We start from the raw sequence: 15,776 nt of genomic DNA, 5'->3' as shown, positions 1-15,776 counted from the left end.
CGCTTCGTGCTTATATTTCTATTCAAAATTATTATCGCGAATTCGTTTTCATGTCACGTCTGTCCCATACGGACGAAATTTATGCAATTTGGCTTTAAAATAAGGCTGTTTGAGATATATGTCATGCGATAATATTTCTGATGTATTATTTTCATTTTGAGGTGAAGTTCATTTCCATTACACAAATGAGAACCTTTTGATGTAAAAAACTTCCGCACATTGGTCAAATACCGTCTAGTGAATTCCGTTCAAGACTCCCAAATGGTCCCCATTCAGGCGGTGGATAGGGTACTGACGCATCAGGAACTATTTATTGGTTAACCAACACCTCTTCCATACGTCACCATAAGTGTGTCGCCCTGATTCATGGGGTGAGTTTGTCAAGGTCTTGGCGGCAGATGCATCTGCTCACCTACAGCACGGCAGGTTGAATCGGGAGACCCTCGTTGAGGATAACCTTTTGACTTCTCCAAAACTACTCTATCGAACCATCGCCCTTTCAAGGGGAAAGCCATTTCAAGCAACTGTTCAGTTCTGAATGGTTGTCTTACACCAGAGCGATTCTGAGAGTATCTTCCACCACGTTGGAACGTGCCTCGAACATGCTTTATATTATTTTTAAATGATTAAATTGTTAAATAACCCAAATTGATCAAATAAGATTTACTCGCGCACGCTAGAATTTGAACCTGCGCCCTCTGGCTTGCTAGTCGAGAGCCTTACCTCTCGACCACGGAGGCGGTCAAGTAAATAGGATGTATTCATATCATAAGCAACGTAGAAATTAATGCTGGATAACATACAGCGCGCGATACATAATACAAATAAACGTACACTAGCACTAACCCAACAAAGAAGGCCTTACATAGGTACCATTGAGATGGTACCTGTGTAATAATTCAGGGTTTTCCAATAAGAAGTGTTATTTTGAATAGCCCACTGTTTCGGTAGATATTACTTTTGATGCTGTCATTTTTTAACATTTGACAAGTAAAAACTACGCCATTAATACAAATGGAACGATACACGCTTCAACAACGCATTGAAATTATTAAAATTCACTTGAGTGAATCAAATGCAAATCATCTTGAGTGATGTGGCCCATTTCTACCTCGGTGGCTTCGCCAACAAGCAAAATTGTCGCATCTGGGGCTCGGAAAACACAAGAAATATTGTTGAAAAGCCTCTTTATCCTTAACGTGTAACTGTTTGGTGCGGTTTATGGTCCGGCGGAGTCATTGGACCTTACTTTTTCGAAAATGAGGCTGGTGCAACAGTCACGGTGAATGGATCGATATCGAGAGATGATTAATGATTTTTTATGGCTGGAATTGGATGGTATTGATCTCGACAACGTTTGATTTCAACAAGACGGCGCTACGTGCCACACAAGCAACGAAACAATTGATCTTTTACGATTGAATATCAAAATAACACCACTTATTGAAAACCCTGTATAACACCAGTCGTGCTACAAAGGCTGGGATTTATATAACACGCAGTTGTATTTCAGTGTAAATATTTTGACATATACTTTGTATTTTCATGATTGCATTGTCATCAACAATGATTTTAACTGCCGAGTTTCAGCTTGATCGGATTTCTGGAATTCGGTTAATTTCCTCTTCCGAGATTTGCATTAATTCATTACCGAAAACAAAATTGAAATAGAAGAATTTAAAAATACACCACCATTTCAAATTGTTTTTCCATATTGTTCATTCACTGTGAGAATTATTATCATAAAAACGGAAAGAAGAAAATTCTTTTTGGCTGCGAAACGAAACTTCGTAAATTCTTTATGAGAAACAAAAGGCCATTATTTTACAATTAAGGAAAAACTGTGTACTTTTCGGCGTATGTACCTTTGGAAAAATCTAATGTTTCTGGCAGTTTACTATAGCGTTCCATATAAAAAAAATGTTACACCGTTCTTATTCACAAGTTACACAACAGCATATAAATTTTATATAAATAAAATTAAGATGTTTGGACTAAACACGTTTTGAAAAATTAATATTTTAGTATGTTATTCACTTATTAAAATTATGTACGAGTATGTGAGTACTTGAACAAAAATTACCAATACCATTTTAACTTTCCCGTTCAAAGTTATGAAATTTCTTACCAATCCCAAGTCCCAAGATACGTTTCCCAATACGTTTGCATTATTTATTCATTTTCCCGGTGAAAAATAAAAAAAAAGAAAAGTGTAAGAACTCTATTTAAGATACCTAAATAATTTAAATCAACGGACTAAAGTCATTTAAACATGGAAAAGTTATTTGACAGTCATAATAATAATTTAATAATTTGAAAAGTATTACAAAAATAATATACATTACTGAAAGAAGGAAAATTAAAATTTATAAGATTTATCATTACATAAGTTTAGCAATAAACATAACAGAAATAACATAACAAGTGAAAAAATAATATACGAGGCGTATCCAGAAAGTAAGTGTACTGAGGCTCTCACGATCGAATGAATTTTATTTTCGACATGTAGGCTACACTTTCGTGTAGCCTAACTCTTCCCCTCCGCAACGAGACCAGTTCAAGGTCAGTACGTTGAAAAGTGTCGACGCGACAAAACGTTTCGTGAAAAATGTCAATCCAATCTCCCGCCAAGTGCGAAATACGCGGCGTCATCCGTTATCTCGTTTGAAAGGGAAAACCTCCGTTTGAGGTTTATAATGAGGTGAAAACTGAATATGGTGATAAAACTATGAATTGTACGAGTCTGTACAAGTGGTATCGCGAGTTTAAAAACGGTCGTACATCTGTGCATGATGATCAGAGGAGCGGAAGACCTTCAATTGTGACACAATTTAAGCCAAGAAAATCATGGCATCCGTGTTTTGGGACTGTCAAGGCATAATTTTCATTGAATATCTGCCTCAAGGGAAGACCATCAACTCTGCAAGATACTGTGAGACCCTAAAAAAATTGCGAAAGGCGATTCAAAACAAGAGGAGAGGCACATGCTGACAAAGGGAGTCAGCCTGCTGACCGACAATGCCAAACCACACACGGTCAATGCCACGAAGGAACTGCTTGCCTCGTTTAAATGGGATGTCCTGAACCACCCCGCGCATTCCCCTGACCTAGCACCTTCAGATTATTATCTTTTTATCTCCCTGAAGCTGTACATGTGTGGAAAAAGGTTTTCAACGGACGAGGAGGTAAATGAGGAAGTGGAGAAGTGGACGAAGGGGTTGGCGGGAAACTACTTCGAGGAAGGCATCAAAAAGTTGATGCCCCGCTTCACCACCTGCATTGAGAGGAATGGCGACTATGTCGAAAAATAGCTTACATATGTATTACGGTAACCATGTAATTTTTTTGTTTCAATAAACAAATTTGTAATCTACAAAAAATCAGTACACTTACTTTCTGGATACGCCTCGTACATTAGGACAAATTAAATTAAAATCAATGAAAAATAAACATAAAGCGCAGTGGCCTCGTTAAAATATGCGCTGCTTAACTTCATTCTTGAAAGGATTATTGTCCTAGCGTCTGGACGATGTAGGCCCTCTGATTGGTCAAATTTAAATTGTTTGTTTCGGTTAAATTCCGCTAACTTGAAAATTATGACCCGATTTAATACTAAAATAGGATCCGCAGATTTCTTCAAAAGCATATTTTCTGCTCATATAATTTTTGGATAATATCGAAGAAAATATGTTTTAGAAAGTTCACAATCCATTGGATTAATTACATTACAGTAAAAATTATCCACAATTACGTTTTATATATTTGACGTCTGTCAAGAATCAAACATTCGAAGGCTCCTTAAAAATGTCAATCCCTCCCTTACCGGCCGCTGGAGTAGTTTCGCTATTGGCCGACAGAGCGCATAAGAGCGATATACAAATACGTACAATATCATTTATTCAAACAACGGTAATTATTTACGTGAAAATACAGTTTTAATACGTATTTACAAATAAAACAAACATTTGATTCAACTTAATGACAATAAACAACAACTCTTTGCATGTACGATTTTGAAAAATATTGATATATAATATTATTTACGTAAATAATAATTTCGCACTGTTAGACAGAACACCGACATGAAGTTAACAATACGCAGAAGTATAGGCACTGCCAACCCAATAAATTAACATGAAAGACAATCGGAAGATAGAAACGCTTCGTAGATTGTAAAATTAGCCAACAAATCTCTAATCTGACATGTACTTATATGTATAATAAAACAATCATTTTGCCAGGTATATAATATATATTAAGGTATTATTCCGAATCGCTGGACAGGGAAAATACGAAATATTTTTAAATAAAACCTTCGGATTTACCTTAATTAATATAAAAGGAATCTGAATGCATTTGGGAATTTTTAATTTTAGCATTTTAATTTTTAATTACGTAAAATTAAAATTCGCTTTCGTTGTATTGGATGACAGCCGGAATAATTTCTATTGATGATATTTTCTTTTTTTGGTATTCCTGATATGAGTGGCTAGAATTTTTACCATTTACTCTATGCAAATACTAGGTAGGTGGTACTATTTTAGCCAAGCTCGAAAAATAAAATAAAGGTATTTTGGTTTCTTTTACAAGTAAGGAAATATTTAAAAAAAGGTTATTATAGGTTAGGATAGGTTAGGTTGGGTTATGCTAGGTTAGGTTAGGTTAGGTTGGATTAGTATAGTTCAAGTTAGTTTATAGGTTAGGTTAGATTTAGTTGGATTATTATAGGTTAGGATAAGTCAGGTTATGTTAGGTTAGGTAACGTTAGTTTGGGTTATTATGGGTTAGGTTAGGTTGGGTTATTATAGGTTAGGTTGGTTTTTTATAGGTTAGGCTGGATTATTATAGGTTAGGTTAGGTTATTATAGGTGAGGTTAAATAAAATAATAATGATAATAATAGCGAAATAAATCATTTGTGCTTTTTAAGTAGGCATTATTTTGCCGGAATATTGTATAACATCATATTTTTTTAATTTACGTTTTTCAATTGTCTCTAGCCGCTCATTTCAGGAATACCGACAAAAGAAAATGTTATCAACATAAATTATTCAGGCTGTCATCCCATACAGCGAAAGCGAATTTTCATTTTACGTAATTAAAAATTAAAAAGCTAAAATTAAAAATTTCCCAAATGCTGTTCGATTCCTTTTATAGTAATTAAGGTAAATCAGAAGGTATTATTTAAAAATATTTCGTATTTTCCGTGTCCAGCGATTCCGAATAATTACCTATACATTTAGCCATTTAGGCAATTTTTCGGGAAAGGTAAAGTTTTATCAAATCAAATCAAATCAAAAATTATTTATTGTAAAATTAAAATTACAAAAGGTATAGCTTATGGGTAGACCCCATTTCTTCGAGCTAACCACATTTATTTAATTACAATGTTTATACAGATAAAATAACAATATACCAATGAAAAAATAAAAAAATACAAATATATATACCAATAAAAATAGGTGTTTCATTTACGTGAGGTATTCACTCAACGTGTAGTGACATTTATTAACAAGGAAAGTGTTTAGTAACGATTTGAATTTGTGTGTATCTTGTATTTGTTTAATGTTATGTGGAAGGTTGTTATATACTTTAATGGCCATGTAGTATGGTCCTTTTTAGAATATTGTTTTGTTTGCTTTTGGTATTAGTAAGTTTTCTGTGAGCCTTTTAGCGTATTTATGTGTTGAGTTTTTTAGTGGGAACTTGTCTGTAGATAGATGATCGCACTAACATGCATAACTCCAATATATATATGTATGTGACTGTCAGAATTTTCAGATTTTTAAACATAGGTCTACATGAATCTAAACGATTCGTTCTCGAATCTCTTTTGTATGATGAAAACATCTTTAGCGTTTACCGAGTTTCCCCAAAAAATAATACCGTATTTTATTATTGAGTATACATAACCATAGTATGCGGCTATTACTGATTCGGTGTTTAATATTTTTCTTAAGGTACCCAGAACATAAGAAAAACTACTGATTTTTGCTACAATTTTTGAGACATGTTCTTTCCAGTTTATTTTTATATCTAATTCCATTCCCAGTAGTGAACAGGTTTGGGAAGGTTCGATAATATTATTATTAATGTTTACATTTATATTTATAGGTATAGCTTGCACTGGAAAAATTTTAAAATTTTGGTTTTGTTTGTGTTGAGTGATAGATGTTGCGATAACAGCCAGTTTGCTATTAATTGGCAAGTCTCGTTAACTTGTTTGTTAAATTCGTCAACGTATCCATTACATTCAAACAACAAAGCGGTGTCATCAGCAAACATTGAACATTCTGTGCCAGCAATTATTGGAAGTTTGTTTATATAGATAAGGAAGAGGAGAGGCCCAAGAATGCTTCCTTGTGGCACACCCTTGTTTATTGTTCTCCATTTGGATTCTACCATGTCTCGGACCATTTTTTCATTGATATTTGAAATTGGAACTTTCTGCTGACGATTTTTTAAGTACGATTCAAACCATTTTAATGCTAGACCTCTAATACCCACATGTTCAAGTTTAGTTAGAAGAAGCTCATGATCAACATTGTCGAATGCTTTTGAGAGGTCGAGAAAGATACCTACAGTTTTTTTATTAATATTAATATTTTCTAGAATTTTTTTCAAAAAATTGAAAACTGCCTGTGTTGTTGAACGGCCTTTACGGAATCCAAATTGTTGTGGACATATTATCTCAAAGTTTTCGAGAAAGTTATAAATGCGATTGTACATGGCTCTTTCAAATATTTTTGAAAAGTTTGGTAATAAGGATATCGGTCTGTAGTTTGAGATTTCCTGTTTAGGACCCTTCTTATAGAAAGGTACAATAATAGATTGTTTTAATTGTTCTGGGAAGGTTCCTGATTCAAAAGATTTGTTAATTAATATTTCCAACGGGTAACTTAACGCTTCTGCACATGCTTTTAAAATTTTTATAGGGATTTTGTCAGTGCCGACACTGCTTTTATTTTTCAGTTTTACGATGATTTTAATAATTTCCTCCCTGTTTAGAGGCGTTATAAAGAATGATCGCGACTGTTTGTTTTTGACTGTTTTGGCAGATTGTGGATGTAGTGTGGATGTATTTGCAATGTTTTTTGGTTCTGACATGATTTAATGATTTACTTTTAGAATTAGAATTATTTGAGTTCTCTTTTATTATGTTCCACGATGTTTTGGTTTTATTTTGCGCGTTTTGAATTCGTTTACTATTGTAATTCCGTTTAGCTACCTGTTTTACTTTACTGAGAATTTTTTTTGTATTGTTTGTAATTTTTTATGATTGTGAGGTCATTGGTGTTTTTTTGTTTCATGTACAGATGTCTTTTTTGTTTAATAGATATCTTAATACCAGTCGTTACCAAATTTATTTTGCGTTTTTGGGGATATTTATACTGTTTAAAGGGGAAACAAAGCTTCATACCATTATTTATTTCATTAATGAAGTATTCGTAGCTGTCATTAATGGATTCAAAGGATTTCAGTGGTTCCCAATGTTAAAAATTGGGGATGATCCTTTTTGAATAAAAACTGGTTTTCTTGATACCACTTTACATTTATTTCAAACTATTGAAACAGGTACAATATTTATAAAGAAACTGTGCGAATAACACTGCTACGATCGCTCTGACTTATGAGCTTGTTTATTATCGAGTTATTGTTGAGAAAAGAACGAAAAAACACATAATGCGAGCCTTTTTAAAGACTTCAAAACCCACTACATGTAAATAAAACACTTGTCATTGTGATGTCTAGGAGTAAAAATGAAACCTGCTATACCGACCAAATTGACACTATTTTCTAAGCAAGGACTCACACCATTTTGGTTAAACGTAGTAACTTCAAATTTCTAGACTACAGATGTCGGTAGCCTGCAAAATTGAACATATTGCCAGGGGGCGGGATTCAAAAATTGCACTAAATTTTTGAATGATAATCTATTTAAAAATAAACTATAAACCAAACAGAATAAACTAAAAATTCTTAATCTAAATATACCACAAAAATACTAACAAAATAATTCAAAATAGCAGAAATTAACAAAATAAAACCCCCTTTTTTTTATGCCCTGCTGGTAAACTTATAAATTTAACTGTATAAATGCTGTTGAATTACTCTATTAATAAACTAAAGATAACTAGAAAATTATTAATCCTATTAAATAACCAAAAAAAATTCAAAAATGACTAAATTACACACGTCTGCATACTAATTTTTACATATTTAAATAGTTCAATAACACAAATAATATAGTTCACACTAAACACAACACAATTATTGTTCCTTTTTTTTTCTTTCTTCTCAGGTCTTCTGCTTGATCCATCCAAGGTGGAGTCGAGAAGATAAGCATCATAGTGTAATGTACATAATCAATCCTTGGTATGGTCCGGGACGTCAATTACAGGTTTAGTGTCTGAATCCAGGGGCATCAGACATATCTTTGTGATGGGCCTCACAAAGACTCCTTGAGGTGTTTTTAGGGTAACAACTCGTACTACTCCATCCGCTCCAGGGTGTGTATGCAGAATTCGGGCCATTTTCCATAAAGGTGGAGGTAAATGATCTTCCTTTAAAATCACCAGATCGTCTTTTTGCAGTGCCCGTTGAGTGCTGGTCTGCCATTTAGTTCTCTTTTGTAGTTCCATCAGGTAATCTTGCTTCCATCTAGACCAAAAAGATTGAATTAGCGAACTGATCCTCTGATATTGAGTTAGTCTGTTGTCCGGTATCGCCCGGACGTCTCTCTCAGGAATGATACAGGATTCAGTGCCTATAAGGAAATGGTTTGGGGTAAGAGGTTGGTAATCATGGATGTCGTCGGATAAGGAAGTTAATGGACGGGAGTTCAAACAGGCCTCAATCTGACAAATGAAGGTATATAAGAGTTCAAATGTTAATGAAGAATTGTTAGTGATTCTATATAAATGGAATTTTGCTGATTTTACTGCTGCTTCCCACAAACCTCCCTGATTAGGGGCTCGAGGGGTTATGAACTTCCACTCAATACCTCTGTTCACTAAATAATTTTGAATATTGTCGTTGTTTTCCCTCAAGCTGGTGTACAGCTCTTTGAGTCTGCTGCTAGCTCCTTTAAAATTACTAGCATTGTCGGAAAAGATCTTTTCAGGTTGTCCCCTACGGGATATAAACCTTTTTAAACTGTTCAAAAAAGCATTGCTAGATAAATCCGAAACTAATTCCAAGTGAACGGCCTTGGTTGAGAAGCAAATAAAGATACATAAATACGATTTTGCGAGGGAAGCCTTCCTCAGCGTCCCACTTTTAATTAGAATTGGTCCGGCGTAATCTATTCCGGTGATAGCGAAAGGACGACTCGGCGTAATTCTTTCGGGTGGCAAATTTCCCATGATTTGATGACCGGTTCGGGGACGACATCTAAAACATACAACACATTTATGTAATATCTTTTTAATAGTATTTTTACCAAAGATGGGCCAAAATTTTAATCGTATTTCAGCTAACAAAGCTTGAGGTCCTGCGTGTAGGTTTACATAATGGTAGTGACGTATTATCAATTCAGTTAGCTTATGTTTAGCCGGCAAGATAACTGGGTGTTTTTGTTGGTAAGATAAATGTGTAGCCAAATTCAACCTACCGCCTACATATATTAGACCATCATGTAAGAAGGGATTAAGAGATTTTAAATTACTTTTCTTGTTGACGATGCCATGGTTTTTTAATTCTTTCAATTCCTTTTGAAAGGCGTGTATTTGAGCTGATCTCAATAGACATTTCAAGCTTGATTCCAATTCCGCCACACTTAAATTGTCTGAAATTTTACCCTTAACACTTCTGCAGTTATTGACAAATCGCAATACATACGCAGTAACTCTTTTCAATTTAATAAATGATGAGAATTTTTCAAATATCTCCCATTCTTGAATATCTGTGGATAATAGAATATTTTTGCCTTTGAGTTCAGGAGGGTTTGAACACGAAATATTTGATATAGGCCAAGCGTTGACTCCCTCGGTCAACCAACTTGGTCCATTCCACCATATTGCAGAATTTATCAATTTATCTGTAGTGGTTCCTCTTGAAAGTATATCTGCTGCATTGTCGGCTGATGATACATGTCTCCATAGATCTGGATCACTAAGTTCTTGTATTTCGGCTACTCGGTTTGCAACGAAAGTAGCCCATCTCGTAGGTTGACCTTTCAGCCAGCACAACGTTATCATGGAGTCACACCAATAATGTGTGTCGATCTCCACTATATTTAGCGCATGTTTTATATTTTTTATTAATTTCGCCAGTAGCACAGCACTACAAAGCTCTAACTTGGGCAGGGAAATACACTTCAATGGCGCCACTCTTGATTTGGACGTTATTAAATGTGAATGCCGCTTACCGACATGGTCCACTGACACCATGTAAACGCAGGCTCCGTAAGCTTTCTCAGATGAGTCGCAAAAACCGTGTAGTTGTAGATATGTAGATTGCCTGCAAATAATTTTTCTTGGTATTTTCAACACATTTAGTTGAATTAATTCTTGAAGGTAGGACCTCCAGGGTGCTAATATTTCATTAGGCAATGGATCATCCCACGCTGCTTTAGACTGCCATAACTTCTGCATTATCAATTTGGCTACAACTATAATCGGTCCTAGAAGACCTAATGGATCGAAGGTTGATGCGATGCAAGATAATATCTGTCTTTTACTCTCGGTTCGACTTGATGGTTTCATTATTACATAAGAAAAATAATCAGATTCATTATTCCATATTAATCCTAATATTTTCTCAGTCTTTGGATTGTCAGTAATAATTTTTTCAGAATTGCCTGATTCGGCAATCTTAGCTTGGCCCGACTCGGCTGACAACTCCAAGACATTGGACCTCCATTTCCTCAAGGTCATCCCCGCAGACAAAAAGATGTTGATTAATTGCTCTTTTAACTCTCTACAGGATTCCATGTCATCTCCTCCGGTTAACAAGTCATCCATATAGAAGTCATTTTCTATGACCTGACTAGCTCTAGGAAAATTTATATTGTTATCCATACCAATTTGCCGTAGAGTTCTAGTGGCTAAGAAAGAGGAAGGCCCCAGACCATATGTGACTGTCTTCAGACGGTAATGCTTGAGCACCTCCTGCGGCGACTCGCGCCACACTATCTTCTGCAGGTCACGGTCCGCTTCACACACATTAATCTGGCGGTACATCTTCTCGATGTCAGCCGTCAGTACTACTTGATGTTTCCTGAAATGCAATAGTTGGGTGTATAAGTCCTTTTGTATAACAGGTCCTGTCATCAAGGCGTCATTGAGAGAAATTCCATTTGAAGTTTTGGCGGAGCCGTCAAAAACGACCCTCACTTTAGTAGTAGTGCTTGATTCTTTTATTACAGCGTGATGAGGTAAAAAATAGGATTCACGATCCCCCTTTGACTGGTCACACACCTCCATATGACCTAATTCCTCATATTCACGCATGAATTGTATATATTGTGTCTTCAATTCGGGATTTGACACAAATTTTCTTTCTATATTTTTAAATCTTTTTTCAGCAGTGAGCAATGAACTTCCCAGCTGATCAATGCATGCTCGACGCGGTAAACTTACTACGTATCTACCGTCGTCTTGTCTAGTATGAGTACTAGCAAAACTGGCTTCACAAGCCTTTTCTTCATGATTTAGAATCTTAGTGGGATTAATCTCCTCCAATTTCCAAAATTTTTCTATTTGGTGACTTATTTTATTTATAGATAAATTACAACAATCTGATACAGGCCTTTGCTTTGGGTACATGTGGATTGGTCCTGATATGATCCATCCCAGTTGCGTACGTTGAAGTGTTGGTCCCGATTCGAGTTTCAATCTATCGTTGGTTAGGATTTCCCAAAAGCTCTCCGCGCCCAACAGGATGTCGATGGGTGCAGCTATATTGAAGTTCGGGTCAGCTAGCTCCAATCCTCGTGGTAACTTGAAGTCTTTTTTCGCCATTGTCACTTGTGGTAAATTTGTTGTAATCTCCTGTAAAATCAGACATGATATTTCACTTTTATAATCAGTATGAAGCGAATTCATCTCCACTGAAATTCTCTTTTTTATGTGAGTGATGTTATTATGGATCCCAGAAACGGGTTTGTTTATCAATTCACATGGTAAATTTAATTTATTAGCAAATTCTGCTCTCATAAAATTTGACTGGGCCCCTGAATCAATCAGAATGCGGGCTTTAAAAATTTTATTGTTACTACCCACAACTCCTATGTTGGCAGTTGACAATAATATTATTTTTTCTGCTTTATCCGATGCAGAAAAATTCGATACTGAAACCTCGTTATCAGCATCCATATTGGAGGCCTCCCGCAGAGGTACCTCATTGTGTAGTAAGGTGTTGTGATTATCTTTGCCACAACGCCTGCAAGAAAAGGTTGCCTTGCAACTCTGTGCCTGGTGACCCACCTTTAAACATTTAAAACAAGCTTGGATTGATTTCGTAGCATCAATCCTCTCATGTAATTTTAATTTCAGAAATTTTTTACAATAATAAATATGGTGACCTTTCTCGTTACAATAAATGCAGTTGTTAGCCTTTACCGCTAAAAATACTGATGAATCTTTTTTGCAATTATTGTTGCCTAGTTGTGTTTTATGTAAGCTAGAAAATTTTTTCTCAGAAGCGTTCATCAGTTCCAATACTTGGGCTCTAGCAGATAAACATTTTAAGAATTCCTTTAACGTCGGTAATTCGTCTTGTAATATATATTGTTCCCAATTTTTTCGGGTAGCTGCGTCTAATTTATTTGATATTATATAAATAACCAATGGATCCCATTGATCTAACTTGACCCCGATATTTTGTAATGCCTTTAAACTAACGTTTGTTTCATCAATTAGATACCTCAATGCTACAGGCTCTTCTTGTTTCATGTCTTTTAATGAAAATAGAGCTTGGATGTGTTTATGAACGGTAGTTCTTAAATTTGCATAACGTTCATTTAATAATTCCCAAGCGGAAATGTAATTTAATTCAGAAATTTCTAGATTAGCAATTATCTTTAATGCGTTTCCCTTTAAAGTTGATTGCAAATAAAAGAATTTTTGTACGTTGCTTAAATTTCTATTGTTATGGACTAAAGTCTTGAAGGTTTCGACGAAATTAACCCAATTTTTCTGATCGCCATGAAATTCCCGTAATTGGAGGTTGGGTAGTTTAATTTCCACCTTACTTTGATCGACGGATTCGATCGCGCCTTTGGCCGTTGCCAAAACTGAGAAATATTGGTTTTCGAAAGCTTCTCGTTGACTATAATTTTCAATTTCGTCTGAATCCGGTAACATTTCAATTTTCTGTTGAACTGCTTCGAATTCATCTAACAATGATTTCACCCGCTCATATCTTAATTTAATTTCATTTACCGACAATGCATTTAAGGAATCCGCGAATCGGGTTAGTTTTCCTTTGATTACGCCGCGTTTGTTTATTAATGACTTCATATTTTCCATTTTTAATTATATTTTGTTAATATCGGTTGACAATTATTTTATTTTAGCAAACACCCGTTTGAAAGAATACCACGACAATCTTGACAATACTATTTGAGAACACTATTCAATAATATTATATTCTTATTTTCAAGTGGGTAGTGATTTTATTTATAATATTGACTCTATTTAAGATTAATCTCGTTTAAATTACATGAGACCTGAATAAACATAAAATGGATGATAGGAAGGAAAGCACTGAATACTTATCTCAGATTTGCGATGTGGTCCACTTTCCTTAATGATTTCCAGTTTCAATCAATTTTGTATCCTTTTGGCTGCTGGTTCTTTGTTTTTTTTTTACATACAATCTCCTGATCGTAATCCGGTTGAAGGATCAAATGTTAAAAATTGGGGATGATCCTTTTTGAATAAAAACTGGTTTTCTTGATACCACTTTACATTTATTTCAAACTATTGAAACAGGTACAATATTTATAAAGAAACTGTGCGAATAACACTGCTACGATCGCTCTGACTTATGAGCTTGTTTATTATCGAGTTATTGTTGAGAAAAGAACGAAAAAACACATAATGCGAGCCTTTTTAAAGACTTCAAAACCCACTACATGTAAATAAAACACTTGTCATTGTGATGTCTAGGAGTAAAAATGAAACCTGCTATACCGACCAAATTGACACTATTTTCTAAGCAAGGACTCACACCATTTTGGTTAAACGTAGTAACTTCAAATTTCTAGACTACAGATGTCGGTAGCCTGCAAAATTGAACACCCAACATATACACGATATGTAATTGTTAAAAATGTTTGTGTTTTCTGTGATAAATAATTGTTTTTTTGTATACCACGTTTGGTTTATATTATATTCTGTTTTTACGTGCATTAACTGTGCCATATGATCTGATACAGCTAATTCTGTGACTTCCCATGTGTAAGAGCTTTTTGATATATTTGTACCTATATGATCATTTATACTTTTTTATTTCCTTGTATACGAGTAGGTTTATCAATAATCAAGCGTATGTTGTGAGATTTTAGTGTGTTTTTGAGTGAATCTGCGTTTTTGTTCTTGTAGCTTGTATCAATATTTAAGTCACCGCAGAGTATTATCTTTTTTTTGTTGTTTTTGCAAATTTTGTTTAATAATAGTTCAAGTTGTTCAAAAAAAATATTTATATCAGAGTCATTATAGTAAACTGTACAAATTATCATTTTAAGCTTTGGGATTTCAATACCAACACATTCAAATACAAATTCTTTCGTTATTTGTTTAACACTTTCTAGTTCTGTAAAAGCAATGTTTTCGTTTAGGTAAATGCAGACACCTCCATGAATATGGCTCTCTCGACAAAAAATTGAACCTAATTTATAGCCCTTAAAATTGATAGATGTCGCTTCACCCTTTTGTAACCAGTGTTCGCTAGCACAAAAAACGTCGATATTTTTTTCACACAAAATATTTTCTAATTCTAAGATTTTATTTCGAATGCATTGTACATTTTGATGCATTATATTGATGGTTTTTCCGGCTCTGGCGGATAACTCTTCATGGTGAGCAGGCGAACTTTGTATGTTATGGATGTAAAAACTCTCTTCGTTATCTGATTGGTTGTCCGAAGATAATTTTATGTCACTGTTTACCATAGAGCAGGTCTTTAGTGACATAAAAAATCAATTTTCTTTTTACCCGAACAACTGTCATTCTTATTATGCATAAACTCCTTCCTGTTCCGTGTTTCAACAATATATACTCACCCTCTCTCTGTGAATGACCTAATATCTACCTATTAAATGTAACTGTTGTTAGTATCACTTAAACTGGGCGAAGCCCAACTAAGTGCCGCCCGAAGGGCCTAGTAGAAATAAACCCGCGGAGCGGGTTTTTAACTACTAGAATTTATTTATTGTTTCTTTACACTTGGTATCACTGCTTACATTATTACTAACCTCACTGGGACTATCCTGTGTCGAGGTTAATAATTTTACAAAATAACATGTAATCTATTTCAATAAAGTAGGGTGTCCAGTGTCCATGTAGGGTGACCATATGAAATAACATATTTTGCTAAAAAATTAATGGGAACAAAGATGAAATGTAGAAGAAAAAAATGATATAGGTATATTGCGATTAATTTAGTACAAGGTGATAAAAAAACATCAGCTTCAATAGCAAAAGAGTATCCAACGGTATTATAATTGTCGAAATAGTAAAAACTAAAACCTCGATCTAATGGTAGGAATATAAAAGTGAATCAACATTAATATACGAATATCAGAGCTATTTTTATATTGTCAAACAGGAT

At 34.6% G+C, this 15,776-nt stretch overlaps 1 protein-coding gene across 1 annotated transcript; it reads right to left on the bottom strand.

Annotated features, from left to right (window-relative positions):
• Nucleotides 1–8,386: 8,386 nt before the first annotated feature.
• On the bottom strand, nucleotides 8,387–11,978 carry LOC149413632 (uncharacterized). The gene is made up of 2 exons (XM_089644514.1): nucleotides 9,613–11,978; nucleotides 8,387–9,392 (listed from the first exon to the last, which is right to left on the bottom strand). Exons 1-2 carry the CDS (start codon nucleotides 11,960–11,962, stop codon nucleotides 9,304–9,306), a joined length of 2,439 nt encoding a protein of 812 aa, XP_089500640.1. The 5' UTR covers nucleotides 11,963–11,978; the 3' UTR covers nucleotides 8,387–9,303.
• Between the last annotated feature and the right edge of the window lie 3,798 nt (nucleotides 11,979–15,776).

This window comes from Hesperophylax consimilis, chromosome 21 (assembly GCF_061612785.1).
Source record: "Hesperophylax consimilis isolate HC1 chromosome 21, BYU_Hcon_1.0, whole genome shotgun sequence".
Taxonomy (NCBI): Eukaryota; Metazoa; Arthropoda; class Insecta; order Trichoptera; family Limnephilidae; genus Hesperophylax; species Hesperophylax consimilis.
This window is presented reverse-complemented; position numbering and strand designations above follow the sequence as displayed.